Below are 22,927 nucleotides of genomic sequence, written 5' to 3'. Positions count from 1 at the left end.
GACCTTGAGTTTTGGAGTTGTAGTTCACCAACATCCAGAGAGCACTCTGGACGCAAACAATGATGGATCTGGGCCAAACTTGGCACGAACACTCAATATGCCCAAATGTGAACACTGGTGGAGTTTAGGAAAAATAGATCTTGACATTTGGGAGTTGTAGTTGCTGGGATTGATAGTTCACTTCCAATCAAAGAGCATTCTGAACTCCACCAATGGGAGAAATGGGCCAAACTTCCCACACAAACTTCCGCTCTGCATCTCGTGGTGCCAGAGCGCAGTCTGTTCAGTGCCTTCCAAGTTGCCCATGACCAACAGAATATACTGGAAGGGTTTGGTGGGCGTTGACCTTGATCTTTTGGAGTTATAGTTCACTAACATCCAGAGAGCACTGTGGACTCAATGACGGATCTGGACCAAACTTGGCATGAATACTCAATATGCCCAAATGTGAACACTGGTGGAGTTTGGGGGAAATAGACCTTGACATTTGGGAGTTGTAGTTGCTGGGATTTATAGTTCACCTACAATCAAAGAGCATTCTGAACTCCACCAATGATAGAATTGGGCCAAATTTGGCACAGATACTCAATATTCCCAAATGTGAACACTGGTGGAGTTTGGGGGAAATAGACCTTGACATTTGGGAGTTGTAGTTGCTGGGATTTATAGTTCACCTACAATCAAAGAGCATTCTGAACTCCACCAATGATAAAATTGGGCCAAATTTGGCACAGATACTCAATATTCCCAAATGTGAACACTGGTGGAGTTTCAGGAAAATAGACCTTGACATTTGGGAGTTGTAATTGTTGGGAGTTATAGTTCACCTACAATCAAAGAGCATTCTAAACCCCACCAACGAGAGAATTGGGCCAAACTTCTCACACAGAACCCCCATGATCAACAGAAAATACTGTGTTTTCTGATGGTCTTTGGCAACCCCTTTGACACCCCTTTGCGACCCCCAGGTTGAGAAACACTGTACTACTCCAACCACAATTGGACTCCCTATTAACTGAGCCCTCCTCTTTGCTGTCCCATAGCTGATGTTCATTCAGAGCAGAGGCCACGTCCAGTTAACTATCGAGCTGCTCGACACCGAAGAAGAAAACTCCGACGATCCTGTTGAAGCCGAGGTGAGAAGGCCCTGCTTGTGTTTTAAAGGCATTCTTGAATGTGTTGCCAAAATGAGGCGTTTACCTGTTTAATTAAACCTTTCAGGTGTAGCAGAAGTAGGTACTGAGTGGCTCCATCAAAACTTGGAGAGGTTTGCGACTTCCTTTCACAGCTCACGCCTCCCTCCATCTATTAAGGGCCTAAATCTAATTGATAATAATAATAATAATAATAATAATAATAATAATAATAATAATAATAATGGACGCAGGCAGAACTGGACAATTTGGACAGAAAAACAAGAAAACTCCTGACCATTCATAATTCACTACATCCTCGTAGTGATGTTGACTGGCTCTATCTGCCTAGAAAGTCTGGGGGAAGAGGACTCTCACAAGGAAAACAAGCAGTCGAAGAAGGAAAACATGATGCTTTATCTGCTTCCTTGCAGAGTCTACAGTTGGGATCTGTTGTCGACTTTTCAATTCTTGCTTTGATGGCATTGGTTCTAATGGCTTGTTCTTGGGCTGCCAGAATCAGGCCCTCCTTTGTCTCCTTTTTCAGAGTATTATTATTATTACTACTACTACTACTACTACTACTACTACTACTAACTGAGCTATACACAGATGCTTCTTATGCACTTCAGGGAATCGGAGAATAATAAATAGACTGGATTCTCTCAGTACTCGAGATTAAGGGCTGGGCTTTAGCACAGCTGGTTAATCACCATCAGCGATCGATCTTACCAATGAAAAGGTTGGCAGCTCGAAGACCAGGTCAGGGAGAGCACCTGACCTTCAGCTCAGCTTACTGTCCACCTAAGCAGTTCGAAAACAGCTGTAAGCTATTGAGTAGATAAATTTGGCCCCTCTTAAACTGAGAGGTATTTTACGGCACCATAAAAAGAAATACCAGAAAATGCCAGCAATCAAAGAAAGGAGGAAGCCTGTGATCAAGGCTCTTCGTCAGAGAGGATGGGGCGACAGCCCCCCCTCTGGCCGGAATTGAGCACAGCCTCCAGGACGCCGAAGTTGGGAAAACAATGTTGTTGCAACCCAGAGCAGGAAACGAGACCATAAGATAACAATTCACAACACTTGATTGTGGGAAAAAACAATCCCTTTTTATTGATGAAAAATGGTTACAAAATAGAAGAAAATGCAAAGTCAAAAAGCCACAGTAAAAATCAGCAGTCAAGAACTAGATCCAAAATCCAAAAGCAACACTGTAAAAACCTGGAACCTGTTAGCAATTCACTAACCGTACTTGGAGCACTAGAAGCCTCTTGGGATGTAGGCCACGGGAAACGGGAAATCTGCCAAGGTAATGCCTCAGTCAAAATGATGCCTGATCTCACGAGACAACCCGGCGAGAGGCACTTAAAACTGAAGAAGCTGTTTCGTGACACGCCTCCAGGCTTTGAAGCCTGTGTTTCCTTCTCCCTTAATCTGCTTGACCTTCGCAGACTCTGCGATTCACTCCTGTTTTTCCAAATCTGTCCTTTTCTATCCTCATTAAGGAACCCAGGTGCCAACTCCTCTGAAGAGCTATCACCGCTTGGCTCTGCAACATTCTCATCAGAATGTGTAGTTTCACTTTCCAAGCCACTGACCTCAGAATCAACATTTTCATTACCATCAGGGAAAAATACATTTTCATTAGCATCAGGAAATACAATCAGAGAATCAGGTTCAGGTTCAGCAATCAGAGAATCAGGTTCAGGTTCACACGCAGGCTGAACCCCAACAAATGCCGACATATTTATTTATTATTGCATTTATATGCCGCTCTTCTCACCCCAAAGAGGTCTCAGAGCGGCTTACAAGATATATATACATACAATTTATTATATTATTAGCATAGTACAATATCAGTATTAAATATTACTATATTGTACTATACCATTCTATTGAAATAATATTAGTAATATTACATGTAATATAAATATATAATTATAATATCATTATTATTAGTAGTAGTAGTAGTAGTAGTAGTATTATATTGCATTACAAGATATATATACCTGCAATATATCATATTATTAGCATAGTACAATATCAGTATTAAATATTACTATATTGTACTTTGCCATTGTATTGTAATAATATTAGTAATATTACATGTAATATAAATATATAATTATAATATCATTATTATTAGTAGTAATATTATATTGCATTACAAGATATATATGCCTGTAATATATTATATTATTAGCATAGTACAATCAGGATTAAATATTACTATATTGTACTGTGCCATTGTATTGTAATAATATTAGTAATATTACATGTAATATAAATATATAATTATAATATTATTATTAGTAGTAGTAGTATATTGCATTACAAGATATATATACCTGCAATATATTATATTATTAGCATAGTACAATATCAGTATTAAATATTACTATATTGTACTATGCCATTGTATTGTAATAATATTAGTAATACTACATGTAATATAAATATATAATTATAATATCATTATTATTAGTAGTAGTAATATTATATTGCATAACATTATAATATTATAAGTAATATATGTATATACAATATATTATATTATATTACATTATATTATTAGCATAGCACAGGAGACATAATCCTTCTATCTGTTGTCTGGCCTGTCTGTGTAACGGCATCAAATGTTTGTTGTGTGTGTGTGTTCTGTAATCCGTCCTGAGTCTCCTTCGGGGTGAGAAGGGCAGAATATGAATGCTGTAAGGAAGGAAGTAAACATTGCGCAGTCATGAAACCGGTAGTCAAAGTTATGCTTCTTGCACAAGAAAACAAGATGCTTTTTTGTTCCTTTTCCAGCGCTGGACCGACTATGTGGATCGGTACGTCAACTCCGATTCGACCTCTCCTGAACTGCGGGAGCAACTGGCCCAGAAGCCTGTTTTTTTGCCAAGGTGAGTGAACTGAGATGGCGCTTGGCTCTTGGCTGTGAATGGCAGCCAGCCATTTGGCAAGATAGCTGCTTCTGCTGAGTGTTGTGTCTCAGGCAGTCAAAGTCGGGAGGGTCAAAGAGAGCCTTCTCTTCTGTGGCCCCCCGACTTTGGAACTCTTTACCTGGGGAGATCAGGAAAGCCCCTTCACTGGAAACATTTAAAAAGGACCTCAAAACCTGGCTTTTCCGCTGCGCCTTTGGCGAGTAGGTGCTCAGTATGATATTTTACACCCCCTCAACGTTTTCGGCTAATGGAGTTCGTGCCCTCCAAATAGGATGTTCTGTCCCACAACTCTGTGTGTTTTATGAGTTCCATTTAAACATCCTGCTCCTATTTTATCTCATCATAGTCTGTTAATTGTTTTTTTTAATTCAGAATATGTGGCCTGCCCATTGTCATCTCTATCGTGATTGTGTCTATTGGAATTATTATTATTATTATTATTATTATTATTATTATTATTATTATTTTAATGTCATTTTGATAATGTTGTTGTCTGTTGTATATGTTTTTATTACTGTATTATGTTGTCCGGGCTTGGCCCCATGTAAGCCACTCCGAGTCCCCATCAGGGAGATGGTGGCGAGGTAGAAATAATAATAATAATAATAATAATAATTATTATTATTATTATTATTTTTATTATTATGTTGACTTCCTTCTTAACATTGTAAACATTTCTCTTATCACTGTCCCAGTTCTTATCAGAGTTTACTTTTCAGTTCTCATTAGCAACTTTTAATTACAGTCAGGATTCATAGTTCTCAGATCTCTGATCATGTTAGTTGCCCTTCTCCAGACACATTCCAGCTTCTCGCCGTCTTCCTTCACTTGTGGCATGCTGAACGCCCTTTCCCTCATTCTCAAATGATAAGAAGGGGCTCCTTGTGCCAAACGGAGGGGAAAGGGAGAAGCGGGCAGGGAACCAAGGCCGTGGATATTATGGGATGCTAATCCCAGCAGGGGCTCTCTGCTTTCCAGGAACCTGCGGCGGATCCGCAAGTGCCAGCGCGGCCGGGAGCAGCAGCAGGAGAAGGACGGCAAGGAGGGGGCCGGCAAGAAGCCCCTGGAGAATGTGGAGAGCCTGGACAAGCTGGAGTGCAAGTTCAAGCTCAACTCCTACAAGATGGTGTACGTCATCAAGTCGGAGGATTACATGTACCGGAGGACCGCTCTGCTGCGTGCCCATCAGGTAGGTATTTACTCGGAGTTAACACTCACCTATGGCCGGAAAAAGGGGGGGGGGGCCTAAATCACTTTGCTACAATTAGGGTGCACATTAGATTTGCATGATATGGTAATAATAATAAGGTCACCTTAATTAGTATTTGATGGCCTGGCAGTTTTTTGGTGTGGCTTGTTAGTGCCTGGGGGAATCTTTTGTTGAGAGGTGATTAGCTGTCCCTGATTGTGCCCAGTCTTGCTTTCCAAGGTATGGGCGCAGCTGGCACACAAGTTTTAATTGTTCAAAAGCTCCCCTGGTCACTGCCGAAACCTGGGAACACCCAGGAGAACACCCAAGCTGTGGCAGCCACCTCTTCACAAAAGTCAACATTGACACGGCAATACAACATCGCCTGAGCTCTGCGAGTGCAGCATTCCTCCAAATGAAGCAGAGAGTGTTTTGAGGACTGGGACATCCGTAGGGATACCAAGGGGCTTGTTTATAAAGCTATTGTCCTCCCAACCCTGTTGTGGCAGCCACCTCTTCACAAAAGTCAACATTGACACCAAAATACAACACCGCCTGAGCTCTGCAAGTGCAGCATTCCTCCAAATGAAGCAGAGAGTGTTTTGAGGACTGGGACATCCGTAGGGATACCAAAGGGCTTTTTTATAAAGCTATTGTCCTCCCAACCCTGTTGTGGCAGCCACCTCTTCACAAAAGTCAACATTGGCACTGCAATACAACACTGCCTGAGCTCTGTGAGTACAGCAAACTGTGAACCTGTGTCTTCTGGGGGAGTGTACTTACTTACTTACTTACTTACTTAGGCAATCCCTCATTGGCCGAATAGGGTAGTCTTCCAGGATCAGTGTTCTGGTGGGTGCGTAGGTGACTGTGGAGCCCTATTCTTGATCTGCATCTTCTCCCACAGTGAGGGCATTGGTTTCCAGGTGGAAGGCGGTCCCGGTCGGGGTTGGCTTGATGCTCCTTCCTCTTGGCACATTTCTCTCTTTCACCCTCCATTTGTGCCTCTTCAATTTCTGCAGCACTGCCGGTCACAGCTGACCTCCATCTGGAGCGCTCAAGGGCCAGGGCTTCCCAGTTCTCAGTGTCTATGCCAGAGTTTTTAAGCTTGGCTTTGAGCCCATCTTTAAATCTCTTTTTCTTTCCACCAACATTCCGTTTTCCGTTCTTGAGTTCAGAGTAGAGCAACTGCTTTGGGAGACGGTGGTCAGACACCCGGACAACGTGGCCTGTCCAGCAAAGTTGATGGCGGAGGACCATCGCTTCAATGCTGGTGGTCTTTGCTTCTTCCAGCACGCTGACGTTTGTCTGCTTGTTTTCCCAAGAGATTTGCAGGATTTTCCAGAGATAGTGCTGATGGAATCGTTCCAGGAGTTGCATGTGGCGTCTGTAGACAGTCCACGTCTCGCAGGCGTATAGCAGGGTTGGGAGGACAATAGCTTTATAAACAAGCCCCTTGGTATCCCTACGGATGTCCCAGTCCTTGAAACACTCTTTGCTTCATTCGGAGGAATGTTGTATTTCAGTGTCAATGTTGACTTTGGTGGAGAGGTGGCTGCCAAGGGAGCGGAAATGGTCAACATTTTCTAATGTTACACCATTAAGCTGTATCTCTGGCATTGGAGAGGGATTGGCCGGAGTCTGCTGGAAGAGCACTTTGTTTTTCTCCAGGCTCAGCAATGAGTCCAGGAGAACACCCAAGCTGTGAACCTGTGTCTTCAGGTGTAGGCTCTTACCCTACACCTGAATACTGAGGTTCCATCACGCTTTTCACCTTTTGATCTCTCCTTTCCCCCTGCAGTCCCACGAACGGGTGAGCAAGCGGCTGCACCAGCGCTTCCAGGCCTGGGTCGACCGATGGACCAAGGAGCACGTGACCCGCGAGATGGCGGCTGAGACGAACAAGTGGCTGATGGGCGAAGGCCTGGAAGGTCTGGTGCCTTGCACCACCACCTGCGACGCAGAGGACCTTCACTTTGTGAGCATCAACAAGTACCGCGTCAAGTACGGCGCCACAATATTCAAGACTCCCTAAAAAATAGAAAAAGAGAAAAAAAAAGAAACCCTCTGCCGGGGAGAACGCCAGAGCGTTGGGGGATATGTGTGTGTCTGTTGTGTGTGTGTTTGCGCACATCGAGGAAGCGAGACACAAAACCCGAGGAGGCGGAACGCCTTCTTCCTCCTCCTCCTCCTCCGCATAACTCCGTCGCGGCATCCATAGTTGAGGGAAACGTCGACCCCGAGGAACCCAGCTCATGGCACACGTTGTGGGTAGCGGTGCAGACAACCAGCCCTGCCTTGACACACCAGCAGCATATTCTCCGACATCGAGGGACTCTGAGGACTTGGGACGAAACCGAGATATTTTTGGTGCATTTTGAAACCCTCCTCCTTCCCTCTTTTTTGGGAGTGCTTTAAGATAGCCTGACGACATCGAGATTTGGTGCATTTAAAATCCTCTTCCCCACAAAAAAAGGAAAAAAAAAGAAATCCTAGAGCCAGAATATTCCAGGGATCGCAGAGATATCCCTGGCTTTTTGCAAAATCTTCCATCCGTCTCGACTTCGGAAAATCTGAGTCCGACACCGTCTTGTCTCTCTTCCAGGTCTCTCCCTGTGACTTACGTAAACACCACCTAAGATCCAACCATATCCTTCCTTTAGTGCCAGTGGAAACTTATTTTATCCATTTGGGGTTTTATTATTTTTTTATTTGTATTATTATTATTATTATTTTGGTACTTGCTTGTTTACTAGTCTCTTTTTAGTGCCATGCACCAGCTTTTTACACGTGGGAAACACATTCAGATACATAACAAAACACAAAAACGTGCCGTTCCAGTTCCAGGCAAAATCTTCCACAACAGCAATGAGTTTCAACTTTGTTTTTTTTCCCCTCCTCTTCCCTCCTCCTCCCCCTTTATTTTTGTAAATAAATGTACATATTTGTCAATTTTTTTTCTATTAAAGGAAGAAAAAAGTATGCTTGATGTGCTAGGAGATCTAGCTTCTTGTGTACCATAGTCGTACCCAGGTGGCTTCAGGGTTTGTTTAGGGCAAGGAGCAGCAACAGTGTGGCATTTTATTACACTTTCTACTACCAAAGGGAGTTGTTATCATTGTAGTGCTTTGTGAGACAAAAAAAAAAAATGTTTTCTCCTTTTTGTAAAAAAAGAAAATGAAACAAAAAACATGAATAATAATAATAATAATAATACATCTTGGTTCTCGAGAGGGGATGTTGCGTCGAGCTGGGATTCACAAAGACAAAGACGGGAGCGTGCTTGTGCGAATAAGAGAAAGTCTGTGGAAGTGCATTATGATTTGTAATGTCTTTTTAATTTCAAGCAGTTTGTTTGAATATATGGATATGTATTATATATATACTTTTCCTTTCTTTTTTTTTTTTTTAGTGGGTAGCTTTCTATCCACTTCTTAAGTCTTCCGGCTCGGAGAATCCGCACTTTTGGGAAGTGCTGCTGAGCTGTCCAGTTTGGGGCTTCGGCCGTTGTGTTGCTTATGGCGCGTTTCTTCTTGGTGTTTGGAAGGAAAACCTGCGTAAATACCAAACCAGTATTCGGCAGAGAGAGCTGCTTTTGGCGCGGATGTTTTATGTGTGCGAATGCGACAAGGGAAAGCTGGGCCACGGAAAACGAGAGAGAGAGGGCGATCTCTTCCCGTTGGTCTAGTGGCCGAAAAGCAGGGATGTCTATATATATATTTTTAGAAAGCTCACCGTGTCGGATGTGTAAAGACAGAGATAATCGGAGCCTCTTTTTCCAGGCAAGATAATCGGAGTCTCCCTTTACGAGAAGCACCTGCGGATTTTTCTTTTTTGTGGATACAAAAGTTGTCCTTCTCCAAGGAGACATGCTTCCCTTCTTGCACAAAGTTAACAAGGAGGATATATACATATATATATGCATACATACACACATATATATATTTACATATATACAGTAGAGTCTCACTTATCCGACATAAACAGGCCGGCAGAACGTCGGATAAATGAAAATATCGGATGATACGGAGTCTCCTATTGTTACCCATCAGATGTGACGCTAGACACCTAGAATCATAACAACAGGAACTCAAAAGAATTAAGGCAAGGCAAAACCCCAGGGCTAGATGGTTCAGGAGGAAGTGCCCGGATGCGGAAGAGGAGCGTGGAAATCGGAGAGGGAAGGAGGGCACTTCCACTTCTGGTCCTTCCTCTTTTTCCCCTTTCCTCCCTCCTCCTCCTCCTTTTGTACTTATTGGGAATGGAGAGTTGAGGTGCGCTCCTTTAATTGGGGGAAAAGAAAGGTGTTGGATAAGACGGAATATCAGATAAGACGGAATGTCGGATAAGCAAAGGTCGGATAAGCGAGATTCTACCAGGTGTGTATGTATGTGTATATATATATATATATCGAGATAGGGAGAGAGAGAGCGCTCGCTGGGTCTCCCCAGACTTGTTAATTTAAATTATCTGTCCCCAGTTCTCAGAAATATAGCATCAACACAATCAACAGGGGGGGGGGGGGGGAGACAGGAGGAGAAAACAAGAGTGGAAATGGGAGGGAAACTTGAGTTGGGAAGTTCAGACAGTATACCAGCAATAAGCTTAACGTATTCCCCCCAAGTCTCTTTCCGTCGCCCTGTTAGTAGGAAAACGGGGCATTAACGACAACGCTATTGTGTCCCTCTTCCATTTTGGCTCGCCTCTCCTTCCATCGTCGTCCTCCTCTTTGTGTATCTTCAAATACCAGTTTCTTTTACACGTACCAAACACCGAGTTGGGAAAAACGGCAGCTTCGATGCCTTTGCCCGGGCAAAGCAGGACAGGAAACAGGGTCAGGGATTTTTCCTCCTTTCCCGGCCAGTCCTGGAATGGGGTCCGACTCTTTCGTTCCCAGCAGGGTTTTGCAATGTCTCTGCCTCTTCTTTCCCCCCAAAATCAATCCTGATGTCTGACATCGGAGCTCCAAGCTCCAACCCTGGCCTGTACAAATCGCGGGGAGGGGCGGGGAAAAGGACGCTTTTCCTTATTTCGAACTGCTTTTTGTATTCCTGTAACGTGCTTCTTTTCTTCTTTCTTCCTTTCGTTTTTCCTTTTTTTTTTTGCCACCTATTTCATGTGATGATGATTTCTATACAGATGTTGTAAACTTTTGACTGTAGTGCAGTATTTCCATTAAAATATCAGGGCTACCCGTGTGTGCGGATGTTGGTGGTCGTCCTTCCAGAACACAAGTGGTTCGGCCCCCAAAGAGCGGTGAGCAAAAGGGGGGACCGTGTTGGCATTTTCACACATTTTCCGTTCAAAAACGGTCTTTGACAAACTCAAGGTAAAACAGCAGACAAATAAACCTATTCCTCCAATAGTTGCCATTTAATATACAAGGGGTATTTTTAAGTAAGGTCCGTTTGAACATAAGTACACAACGAAAGTTTATTTCAAAAAAGTAAATTTATTTTCAGAAAGTACATACTTCACTCTATTTTTCGACATAGTTGCCAAGTTTGTTCAAACACTTACCATACCTCTGAACCAATTTTAAAATACCCTCTTCATAAAAACTTGCCGCCTGCTCCGATAACCAAGAGTTCACTGCCATTTTCACGTTTTCATCCTCTGTTAGGTGTTTCGGGACCCAACGGGAGCATAGTTTCCTAAACTTTAGGTGTTCAGAAATAATGTTGTAAAGCACTGATCTCGACACGTCAGGAAATTCGTTTGAGAGACCTGTTATTGTGAAGCGCCTGTTCTCACGAATCCTCGCTTCAACTGAAGCCACCAAATCGTGTGTAATCAAAGAAGGGCGACCGGAGCAGTCCTCATCATGGATGTTGTCACGGCCATCTTTGAATTATACCCACTTACGCACTTTGCTTTCACTCATAACAGTTTCACCGTACACTTCACAAATCTGTCGATGAATTTCTGAAGCAGGCAGGTTCCTTGCTGATAAAAACCGTATCACTGAGCGAATCTCACATGCGGAGGGTGAGTTGATAGTCTTAAACATTTTTAAAGCACAGAACAGAACCGTACAGGTTAGCTACAGAGCGGAAACTGAGCACAGTTGTTCCCGAGGCATGCCGGTACACGACGCACACGCTCGTTGTGGTATGCGCGCGAACTACTAGTGTCTACAACAAAACGGACCTTACTTAAAAAATACCCCTCGTATGTCCAAAGCAGTGTGAAGTCATTTCTGTCACACTTCAGAATTGGTTCCCCTTGCTGAAAACACCAAACGGCACACAGCCAGAAGTCATTATAGTTTATTAAAAAAATAAAAAGTTCTTAAAAACAAAAGTAATGTTCTAAAAGATCAATACAAAATAACACTTTGAAGCATGATCCAAAAAGACACGAGCAAAGTAAAATCTCATGAGAACATGACTCAGTCCTGAAACCATGAATACAAGAAGTGCAAGCTAATCCAGACAAGCAAAATGCAAGCTTCTTGGTTAAACGAAAAGTTACTCTGACAAAGGGTTAGCCCCAAACACACTGTGCTGGTACAGCTGTACGAGAAGCTCCAACTTTGTATTAAGTGTTTGCTTGCAGCCCAAGGCTTGGAATTCTGCAGAAGGGTGGCTTCCTGTTAAAGTTTGCAGTTATAGGGCAGCCCCCCTGTCCATCATCGTTAAGTTTGGTTCCCCTGTTCAGGACAATTGAGAAGGGACGGGAGCCATTTTCAGTTAGTCTCAGCAAGGAAAGTCAATGTACAAGACGTGTACAGACTTCTCCTGTATAAAGGCTTCAACCCTTAAGACTTCCCGGGGGAGAACAGTCTTAAGAACAAAAGGATTCCCAAAGATTCCCAGGGAAACAGCCCTAAAGCTCTGAGGAATTTTGGAGGGAAAAACAGCTTTGAATATCTAAGAACTCCAGCTGAAGTGACTACAGGCCTACTGGTAGGTCCACTCGATACTTTGAGACGCAGTTCAACCCAGTAGTGGCACCCACATCAGTTAGGTTTAGGTTCACAGTTAGCCTGGGAGAAGTTTGGAAAGGGATTTTCCTTTAGAGCAGGGGTCAGGAACCTTCGGCCCTCCAGGTGTGGTGGACTTCAACTCCCACAATTCCTTGAGGCTCGGCATTCGCCCCAAAGGCTTACCTTGGCCTCAAGGAATTGTGGGAGTTGAAGTCCACCACTCCTGGAGGGCCGAAGGTTCCCCATTCCTGCTTTAGAGTAAAAGTAACAGAAGCCACTAGTTGCACAAAAGCCTGGAAGCATTTGTTTAACCTTTTGAAGACAAAACAAGTTCCTGTTGATTGTTCACCAATAAGACTTTGTTGTATTTCACAAGCCCTCTAAAGACTGTTTATGGTGAAAATCCTTACGAATTTCTCTTCAGGCCCCCTAGCTTCTCACTGGGCTAAAATTGCACATCCTGTTTTAAAAGCATTTTGTTTCAAGCCCAGCGTGTGACAGAACACACTGCTTAATACCCTTTGCAAAACATGAAGGCGTTTCTTTGGCATTCTGACCTCCTCCTTGTTAGCTATTCTCGCACTCCTTCGAACTCTGAATTCCAAACAGTCAGCATGATCTAAGGTTCCCATTTCGTCAACGTCAGTCTGTTAGTATTATCCAGTTTGCCTTCCTGCTCATTATCAGGCTGAGAATTGTCCTCCTTTTCTGAGTCAATTTCCACCTGCACCTGGCTAGTTTCAGTATCGACAAACTCATTTCTTGCTGTGGGAAACTGAACTTCCACATCCTGTTCATCATTGACTATAACAGGGACATTTTGAACCAGATTGTGAACCTGAATCCCATCATTGGGGAGTTGTAGTTGCAGGGATTTATAGTTCACCTACTACCAAAGAGCATTCTGAAGCCCACCAATGATAGAATTAGGCCAAACTTCCCACACAGAACTCCCATGACGAACAGAAAATACTGTCTGTGATGATGTCCCCTCTGACACCCCCTCGCGACCCCTTCAGGGGTCCCGACCCCCAGGTTGAGAACCACTGCTTTAAAGGAATAGGTAAATCCAATTAGGTAAGAATATAAGCGAAACAAATTAGTCCAAGGTAGAGTTCAGCAATGTCCAAAAGCAAAGTCTACAAGTCTCTAACAAAATCCAAAGAACCAGGAAGCTTTGATCACAAGAGACAAAAAACCAAACAGGAAATAAATCTTTAAGCATGAATCTTCCAAGCAAGGCTTCTATGAGGTGAGAACAAGAACTTAGCAGGATTCTAAACAATGCTTCATCTGGTAATATTTTCCATGCTTGAAACTCTTAAACCTTTCCAAGCACACAGAAACTGGTTTCGCTTTCATTGAGCGGCCCTTATCTTTTTCTGTTGAAGCCTGGCAGAACGCCAAAGGCCTTGCTCGGCCTGTCTGTTTTGACTAATTTCCGCCCGCCTATCTCTATGCTCATTAGTCTCCATAGATGCCATGTTGTTTTCAAGCCCCAAATTCTGGGAACTCTGGGAGCAATTCAGGGAGTAAACCATCATCCCTATACTCTGTAGGAACATTCTCATGGGAAACTACACTTGGAACAGGTGCCTCTCTGTCATTCTTTGCATAATTATCACTGAGCAAACAATTGCCATCTTGAACCTCATTTACATCATTCCCCACATCCAAAGCACCCTGAGAATTGATTTTGCCCTAGTATTGTTCTAGAGATGGCATCTATCAATGATTGGCCATAGAATCATGTTGGAGAACCAAGCAAACGACTGGCTGGGAATTTCTAGGTCTTCCAAAGCAATTCTGTGGCCAAGTTCGTCCAGAAATAGAATCCTAGAGTTGGAAGAGACCTCGAGGGCCATCCAGTCTAACCCCTTTCTGTCACGAATCAGGGAAATCTCATCCAAAGCCCCAACAGATGGCCATCCAGGATCTGCTTCAAAGCCTCGAAAGAAGGAGCCTCCACCATACTCCGGGGCAGAGAGTTCCACTGCTGAACAGCTCTCACAGTCAGGAAGTTCTTCCTCATATTCAGGTGAAATCTCCGTTCTTTCTTCTAGTTTGAAGCCATTGTTCCGCATCCTAGTTTCCAGGGCAGCAGAAACTTGCTCCCTCCTCCTTATGACTTCTTCTCACATATTGTTCCATGGTCATCATCAAGTCTCTTCTCTGCTGCAGGCTAAACATGCCCAGTTCTTTAATCTGCTCTTCATAGGGCTTGTTCTCCAGTCCCTTTATCCTTTGAGTCGCCCTCCTCTGGACACATTCCAGCTTAGAGTCAACATCACCCTTCAATTGTGGTGCCCAGAATTGGACACCATGTGATTCCAGGTGTGGTCTGAACATGGCAGAATAGAGCATGGGTAGCATGACTTCCCTGGATCTAGACACTAGACTCCTATTGATGCAGGCCAAAATCCCATTGGCTTTTTTGTTGGCTCATGTCTAACTTGTTGTCCACGAGGACTCCAAGGTCTTTTTCATTGTCCCCTATTCTGTACCTTTGCAGAATTGACCATAGAGGCTCCACTCTTAAGTTGGGGGATGCTCCTTGTAGATTTCCCAGCCGCCAGCAGGGGGCACCTAAAAGCTAGAAAAGAGGAATTGGGTCGTGAAGCACTATGTGTTATATGTGCCATACATTGCATAAGGTTCCCTTCTTGTGGATTCAGGCTGGGTGTTGTTGTTTTGTTTGTTTGTTTGTTTTTTTGCAAGGGTGGGGTGGACAAAATGGGATTTATCTCCCAAGCAGGGATTCTGCCCTGCTCCCCGAATCAGTTGTATTGCCAACAGTGAGACATTGGAAACCGCTCAACTGTGCAAGTGTTTGTGAACATTGAGAAAACCAGTGCTCTTCCAGTAAATAAAGAGCAACACTAAAAAAACAATAAATAAATAAACAGGAATTCCAGACAGGAAATCAGGTCCAGCTAACACCTCCCAACAAAGGATTCCCCCAGGCAGGAAGCAGCTGCAAAGCTATTCAGTGCTAATCAAGGTGGCCAATTGCAACAGTCACACTTGCCTCAAATAGACAAGAGTTCTTCCATCCTGGACACCATTCTACAGAAACGTAAACCTCACTTTCCTAGTTTCCGACAGATCTCACAACCTCTGAGGATGGCTGCCACAGATGTGGGCAAAATGTCAGGAGAGAATGCTTCTGGGAGATAATAATAATAATCCTTTATTTATACCCCGCTAACATCTCCCGAAGGACTCGGTGCAGCTTACAAGAGGCCGAGGCCCAACACATCAAAAAACAACAGCATAATAAATCTGCTACCTCAGGCAGGGAGACTGCTGAGTCGCGGGGTGGGCGGTACACTAGCAAAATCCCCAAGATGGCCAGACAGTCCGGAAAACTCACAGCAACCCAAGCTGAATTAATTCAAGAGTAGCTAGCTGCACTCTCGGGTTTTTTCCCCCCAACGTATGGCCACCTTATGGACCATATTGTTTCTCCATCATGGTCTCTGTGAAATTGCACATACAGTATTTGAAAAACAACCCCACGCTTGTTGCTTCTCGCCTTCCACGCCGAAACCAACAATGGCATGATTTAGAAACTATGCTAATGAAGTGTGCATAAAACATGCAAATTAGCCACAGCCGAGGTGCGTTTCCAAGTCCTCTGCCACGGCCCCTTTCGCCCGACCACCAGCTTTAGGACATTGCTGACTTGATTATCATTATCATTAGCTCACAAAGGACTGGGAAGCTTATTGGGTTCGGCATGCCAGCAAATCTGTAAGTTCTCACACTGAGCTCATAGACGGAAGAGTCACGCTAAAGCTTTCACAAAGAGGCAACGGAGTGAAAATTGGAGTTGTAATGGATGCTTGGCATTTGTGACTTCATCCCATACGAAACCCATGACGTGTTGCCCTGCAATGTGCCATTTGTGGTGCTCTCGAGCATCTTGTTTAAGAACCAAAATAAGGGGGGGGGGGGTTCATTAAAGATTTCCCCTGACCCACTTACTTCTATTTATCACAGGATGCTGAAACTGCCCATGTATAAGGATATAAGTCTCTATAGCAGTGGTTCTCAACGTTCCTAATGCCGCGACCCCTTAATACAGTTCCTCATGTTGTGGTGACCCCCAACCATAACATTATTTTCATTGCTACTTCATAATTGTAATTTTGCTGCTGTTATGAATCCTTATGTAAATTTCTGGTATGCAGGATGTATTCTTATTGGAGTGTTATGGGAGGACTGATTTTGTCATTTGGGAGTTGTAGTTGCTGGGATTGATAGTTCACCTACAACCAAAGAGCATTCTGAACTCTACCAACAATGGAATTGGACCAAACTTGGCACACAGAACTCCCATGACCAACGGAAAATACTGGAAGGGTTTGGTGGGCATTGACCTTAGTTTGGGAGTTGTAGTTCGCCTACACCCAGAGAGCACTGTGGATTCAAACAATGATGGATCTGGATGAAACTTGGCACGAATATTAATTATGCCCTAATGTGAATGCTGGTGAAGTTCGAGGAAAATAGACCTTGACATTTGAGAGTTGTAGTTGCTGGAATTTATAGTTCACCTACTTTCAAAGAGCATTCTGAACTCTACCAACAATTGAATTGGACCAAACTTGGCACACAGAACTCTCATGACCAACGGAAAATACTGGAAGGGTTTGGTGGGCATTGACCTTGAGTTTGGGAGTTGTAATTTGCCTACACCCAGAGAGCACTGTGGATTCAAACAATGATGGGTCTGGATCAAACTTGGCACGAATATTCAATATGCCCAAATGTGAACACTGGTGAAGTTCAAGGAAATTAGACCTTGACATTTGGGAGCTGTAGTTGCTGGGATGTATAGTTCACCTACAACCAAAGAGCATTCAGAAGACCACCAACAATAGAATTGGGTCGGAAACAGAGGATGACCAACAGAAAACATTGTCTGTGATGGCCTTTGGCGACCCCTCTCACACCCCCTCGCGACCCCTCCAGGGGTCCCGACCCCAGGGTGAGAACCACTGCTCTATAGGTTACATGCCAACGTACAACTCAGAACTGATAACAGTCTTGATTCTACAGGTGCTGAAGTGGTGTGAGGCTTGAGAATGGACCCAGTGGAAACCATAGCAGTCCTCAAGTTCTGCCATCTGTTGAGGAGGTACGAAGGTGGAGGCATTACTTTGCACTTTAACAACACAACCGTTCAATGCTAAGGTTTCCTGCCAAAATGGGACTGTAGAGGAGAGTGTACTGAACGAGCTAGTACCTGCCGCATACCAGTACTGCCACCTGTTGAGGAGGTACGAGGGTGGAGGCATTACTTTGCACTTTAACAACACAACCGTTCAATGCTAAGGTTTCCTGCCAAAATGGGACTGTAGAGGAGAGCCTACTGAACGAGCTAGTACCTGCCGCATACCAGTACTGCCATCTGTTGAGGAGGTACGAGGGTGGAGGCATTACTTTGCACTTTAACAACACAACCTTTCAATGCTAAGGCTTCCTGCCAAAATGGAACTGTAGAGGAGAGTCTACTGAACAAGCCAGAACCTGCCACATACCAGTACTGCCATCTGTTGAGGAGGTACGAAGGTGGAGGCATTACTTCACACTTTAACAACACAACCGTTCAAAATGCCCAAATATAATGCCCAAATATAAACACAGATGGAGTTTGGGGGGAAATAGACCTTGACATTTGGGAGTAGTAGTTGCTGGGATTTTTAGTTCACCTACAATCAAAGAGCATTCTGAACCCCACCAACGATGGAATTGAACCAAACTTGGCACACAGTTCTCCCATGACCAACAGAAAATACTGGACGGGTTTGGTGGGCAATGTCCTTTGGTTTTGGAGTTGTAGTTCACCTACATCCAGAGAGCACAGCATGATGGATCTGGACCAAACTTGGCACAAATACTCAATATGCCCAAATATAAACACAGACGGAGTTTGGGGGAAATAGACCTTGACATTTGGGAGTTGTAGTTGCTGGGATTTATAGTCCACCTACAATCAAAGAGCATTCTGAACTCCACCAACGATGGAATTGAACCAAACTTGGCACACAGTTCTCCCATGACCAACAGAAAATACTGGAAGGGTGTGGTGGGCAGTGTCCTTTGGTTTTGGAGTTGTAGCTCACCTACATCCAGAGAGCACAGCATGATGGATCTGGACCAAACTTGGCATGAATACTCAATATGCCCAAATGTGAACATGGTGGAGTTTGGGGAAAATAGAATCTTGACATTTGGGATTTGTAGTTCACCTACAATCACAGAGCATTCTGAACCCCACCAACGATAGAATTGGGCCAAACCTCCTGCACAGAACCCCCATGACCACCAGAGTGGGCCACAGCAACGCGTGGCAGGGGACGGCTAGTAGAATCATAGAATCCTAGAGTTTGGAAGAGACCTCATGGGCCATCCAGTCCAACCCCCTGCCAAGAAGCAGGAATATTGCATTCAAATCACCCCTGACAGATGGCCATCCAGCCTCTGTTTAAAAGCTTCCAAAGAAGGAGCCTCCACCACACTCTGGGGCAGAGAGTTCCACTGCTGAACGGCTCTCACAGTCAGGAAGTTCTTCCTAAATTTAGGATATTCATCCTCAGAGCTCGGGATGCTCTGAGCTCAGGATGCCTTTCGAATAAAGGAACTTGAGGATTGCTCTGTATTCAGAGGCGGCCCTAGATAATTTTCAACGGTGGAGATGAGAATGCTCTTTGATTGTAGGTGAACTATACATCCCAGTAACTACAACTCACATATGTCAAGGTCTATTTTCCCCCAAGAGTGCCTCAAGAGCGCTCCCCCGGGCAACATCAACTATACTGCAAAGGCTTACTTTGCGCAATGGTTGAGCCACCCCTGTCTGTATTCCACGGGGTCCATTCTCAAACCTCACACCTCTTCAGCAGCGGTCACATCAAGACCGTTATCAGTTCTGAGTTGTAAATTGGCACATAACCCATAGAGACTTGTATCATTCCTGGGCCCAGTCCTGTTCAACATCTTTATTAATGACTTAGATGAAGGGCTAGAAGGCAGGATCATCAAGTTTGCAGACGTCACCAAATTGGGAGAGATAGCCAATACTCCAGAGGACAGGAGCAGGATTCAAAACGATCTTGACAGATTAGAGAGATGGACCAAAACTAACAAGATGAAGTTCAACAGTGACAAATGCAAGATACTCCACTTTGGCAGGAAAAACAAAATGCAAAGATATAGAATGGGGGATGCCTGGCTCGAGAGCAGTACGTGTGAAAAAGATCTTGGAGTCCTCGTGGACAACAAGTTAAACATGAGCCAACAATGTGATATGGCGGCAAAAACAGCCAATGGGATTTTGGCCTGCATCAATAGGAGCATAGTGTCTAGATCTAGGGAAGTCATGCTACCCCTCTATTCTGCCTTGGTTAGACGAGACCTGGAATATCGTGTCCAATTCTGGGCACCACAATTCAAGAGAGATGCTGACATGCTGGAATGTGTCCAGAGGAGGGCGACTAAAACGATCAAGGGTCTGGAGAACAAGCCCTATGAGGAGCGGCTTAAGGAGCTGGGCATGTTTAGCCTGAAGAAGAGAAGGCTGAGAGGAGATATGATAGCCATGTATAAATATGTGAGAGGAAGCCACAGGGAGGAGGGAGCAAGCTTGTTTTCTGCTTCCTTGGAGACTAGGACGCAATGGAACAATGGCTTCAAACTACAAGAGAGGAGATTCCATCTGAACATGAGGAAGAACTTCCTGACTGTGAGAGCCGTTCAGCAGTGGAACTCTCTGTCCCGGAACGGGGTGGAGGCTCCTTCTTTGGAAGCTTTTAAACAGGGGTTGGATGGCCATCTGTCAGGGGTGATTTGAATGCAATATTCCTGCTTCTTGGCAGAATGGGGTTGGACTAGATGGCCCATGAGGTCTCTTCCAACTCTTTGATTCTATGATTCTATGAGAGGCTGGATGGCCATCTGTCAGGGGTGATTTGAATGCAATATTCCTGCTTCTTGGCAGAATGGGGTTGGACTGGATGGCCCATGAGGTCTCTTCCAACTCTTTGATTCTATGATTCTATGAGAGGCTGGATGGCCATCTGTCAGGGGTGATTTGAATGCAATATTCCTGCTTCTTGGCAGAATGGGGTTGGACTGGATGGCCCATGAGGTCTCTTCCAACTCTTTGATTCTATGATTCTATGAGAGGCTGGATGGCCATCTGTCAGGGGTGATTTGAATGCAATATTCCTGCTTCTTGGCAGAATGGGGTTGGACTGGATGGCCCATGAGGTCTCTTCCAACTCTTTGATTCTATGATTCTATGATTTGGTTCAGTTCCATCATTGGTGGAATTCAGAATGCTCTTTGATTGTAGGTGAACTATACATCCCAGTAACTACAACTCACATATGTCAAGGTCTATTTTCCCCCAAGAGCGTCTCAAGAGCGCTCCCCCGGGCAACATCAACTACACTGCAAAGGCTTACTCTGCGTAATGGTTGAGCTGCCCCTGTCTGTATTCCACGGGGTCCATCCTTAAACCTCACACCTCTTCAGCAGTTGTCACATCAAGACCGTTGTCAGTTCTGAGTTGTAAATTGGCACATAACCCATAGAGACTTGTATCATTCCACATGTGCAGTTTCAACGTCCTGTGATAAATAGAAGTGGGTCGGGGGAGATCTTCAATGACCGCCCCTTGTATGCCTTTGCAGCTTCTCCAAGTGGTGGCATCATCATCTATATGGCGTGCTGGCTGATACTCAAACAGGGGATGAGCTGAGATATCTCTGCCTTGGTCCTTTCACTATTGGCTGCTACTTCCCGGCGGATGCCAGGTGGTGCAATACCGGCTAAGCAGTGTAATTTCTCCAGCACGCCAATGACTTAAATCTAGACATAGTTTTCTAAGATCTACAGAGACACTCGCTGGAACACCTCAGCAAGCGAGAGTCCAAAAGTGGCAGGCTCAAACCCAGCACCTCAACCAATGGCCGATACCAAATGAGAGACTCCCTCCTGGGCACACAGAAGACTGGGTGACTTGGAAAGCATTGAACAGACTGCGCTCTGGCACCACGAGAGGCAGAGCCAACCTTCAGAAATGGGGCTACAAAGTAGAATCCTCGGCATGCGAGTGTGGAGAAGAGCAATCCACTGACCACCTGCTGCAATGCAACCTGAGCCCAGCCACATGCACAATGGAGGACCTTCTTGCAGCAACACCGGAGGCACTCCAAGTGGCCAGATACTGGTCAAAGGACATTTCACCAGCTACCAAACTCACAAATAAATATCATCTTTATGTAATTTTTTACTTTCTAAATAGTTTCCCAATGATAACGTAATGTCCCTTACGAGAGGCCGACAGGGCATGGAGTACGGAGTTGGCAAAGTGGCCCCCTAATTAGGTCGGCCTCCTAATGACGAACCGGAATCGTAATTGCCGGCCCCAAAGTATTCATAAAATTAACATAACTCTGAATGAAGGCAAGCTTCATTTAACAGGCCACTGCGCCCGTTGTGAGCGCCTCGCATCCGACATTGTGCGGGATTACTCAAGGAGAGCCTCCCCTCCTCGGACAATAAAAGATGGGGGTCAAAAGTAGACGGAGCAGCGGTTGGCCCGAACAAGGGAAAACGTCAGCGGCGGCGTTGGGGCAGAAATGGCTCGACAACAGCCCCGGGCTTCAAAGCGAGGGCCGTTCCCAAGCTCGAGCGTTTGATGCTCCGATTCCAGATGGCTTCGGAAAGAGGAGGGCGAGGATGGTCGATGGAGCGTGACATCCAGAAGCCCCGGCCATCTGGTCCAGTGGCCAGGAGTCATGGGAGATGAAGTCCAAACAGCCTGGAGGAGCAGAGTTTGGGGAGCGCCAACCACGTAACCCGCGACTAAAACACGGTATGAATTTTCACACCTTTGCTTCTGCACTTCGCAATTTGATGCACTTTGGCGCCACTTTGGCACAATGCTGTGCCATCTTGGGATTTGCAGTTTGGAGAGGCACCAACACCTATTGACTGTGAGAGCCGTTCAGCAGTGGAACTCTCTGCCCCGGGCTGTGGTGGAGGCTCCTTCTTTGGAAACTTTTAAACAGGGGCTGGATGGCCATCTGTCAGGGGTGATTTGAATGCAATATTCCTGCTTCTTGGCAGAATGGGGTTGGACTGGATGGCCCATGAGGTCTCTTCCAACTCTTTGATTCTATGATTCTATGAGAGGCTGGATGGCCATCTGTCAGGGGTGATTTGAATGCAATATTCCTGCTTCTTGGCAGAATGGGGTTGGACTGGATGGCCCATGAGGTCTCTTCCAACTCTTTGATTCTATGATTCTATGAGAGGCTGGATGGCCATCTGTCAGGGGTGATTTGAATGCAATATTCCTGCTTCTTGGCAGGGGTTTGGACTGAGCCGTGTCTGTTCAAGTGGTGTTAAACCACATTAATTCTATGGTGTGGACGCACCTTCATTTGCCTCGTCGAATCACGTCACGTTAGCCATCGCTACACTCGAAGGGAGATCCCATCGAAGGTATGAAACTATATGGAAAATCCAGAGATGCTTCAAGTGGTGCTAAACTGCATTAATTCTATGGTGTAGACGCACCTGCATTTGCCTCGACGAATCACGTCACGTTAGCCATCGCTACACTCGAAGGGAGATCCCCTCAAAGGTATGAAGCCATATGGAAAATCCAGAGATGCTTCAAGCGGTGCTAAACTGCATTAATTCTATGGTGTAG

At 44.8% G+C, this 22,927-nt stretch overlaps 1 protein-coding gene across 5 annotated transcripts in view; it reads left to right on the top strand.

The window, feature by feature from the left end:
* The window catches only part of SIN3A (SIN3 transcription regulator family member A), an 86,164-nt gene extending 75,699 nt beyond the window's left edge, over positions 1–10,465 (top strand). For 3 of the 5 annotated variants that reach the window (XM_067471260.1, XM_067471259.1, XM_067471262.1), the window contains exons 18-21: positions 1,044–1,136; positions 3,942–4,036; positions 5,039–5,267; positions 7,069–10,465. In XM_067471260.1, the coding sequence (XP_067327361.1) occupies positions 1,044–1,136; positions 3,942–4,036; positions 5,039–5,267; positions 7,069–7,302 (651 nt within the window). In that variant the 3' untranslated portion in view covers positions 7,303–10,465. The remainder of the gene's footprint in view (positions 1–1,043; positions 1,137–3,941; positions 4,037–5,038; positions 5,268–7,068) is intronic. The other 2 variants (XM_067471261.1, XM_067471263.1) reach the window with 1 other exon arrangement.
* Positions 10,466–22,927: the final 12,462 nt, after the last annotated feature.

The sequence above is a fragment of the Anolis sagrei genome, chromosome 9 (genome assembly GCF_037176765.1).
Source record: "Anolis sagrei isolate rAnoSag1 chromosome 9, rAnoSag1.mat, whole genome shotgun sequence".
Classification (NCBI taxonomy): Eukaryota; Metazoa; Chordata; class Lepidosauria; order Squamata; family Dactyloidae; genus Anolis; species Anolis sagrei.
The sequence above is the reverse complement of the archived record's forward strand: the minus strand, read 5'-3'. Positions and strand labels throughout refer to the sequence as shown.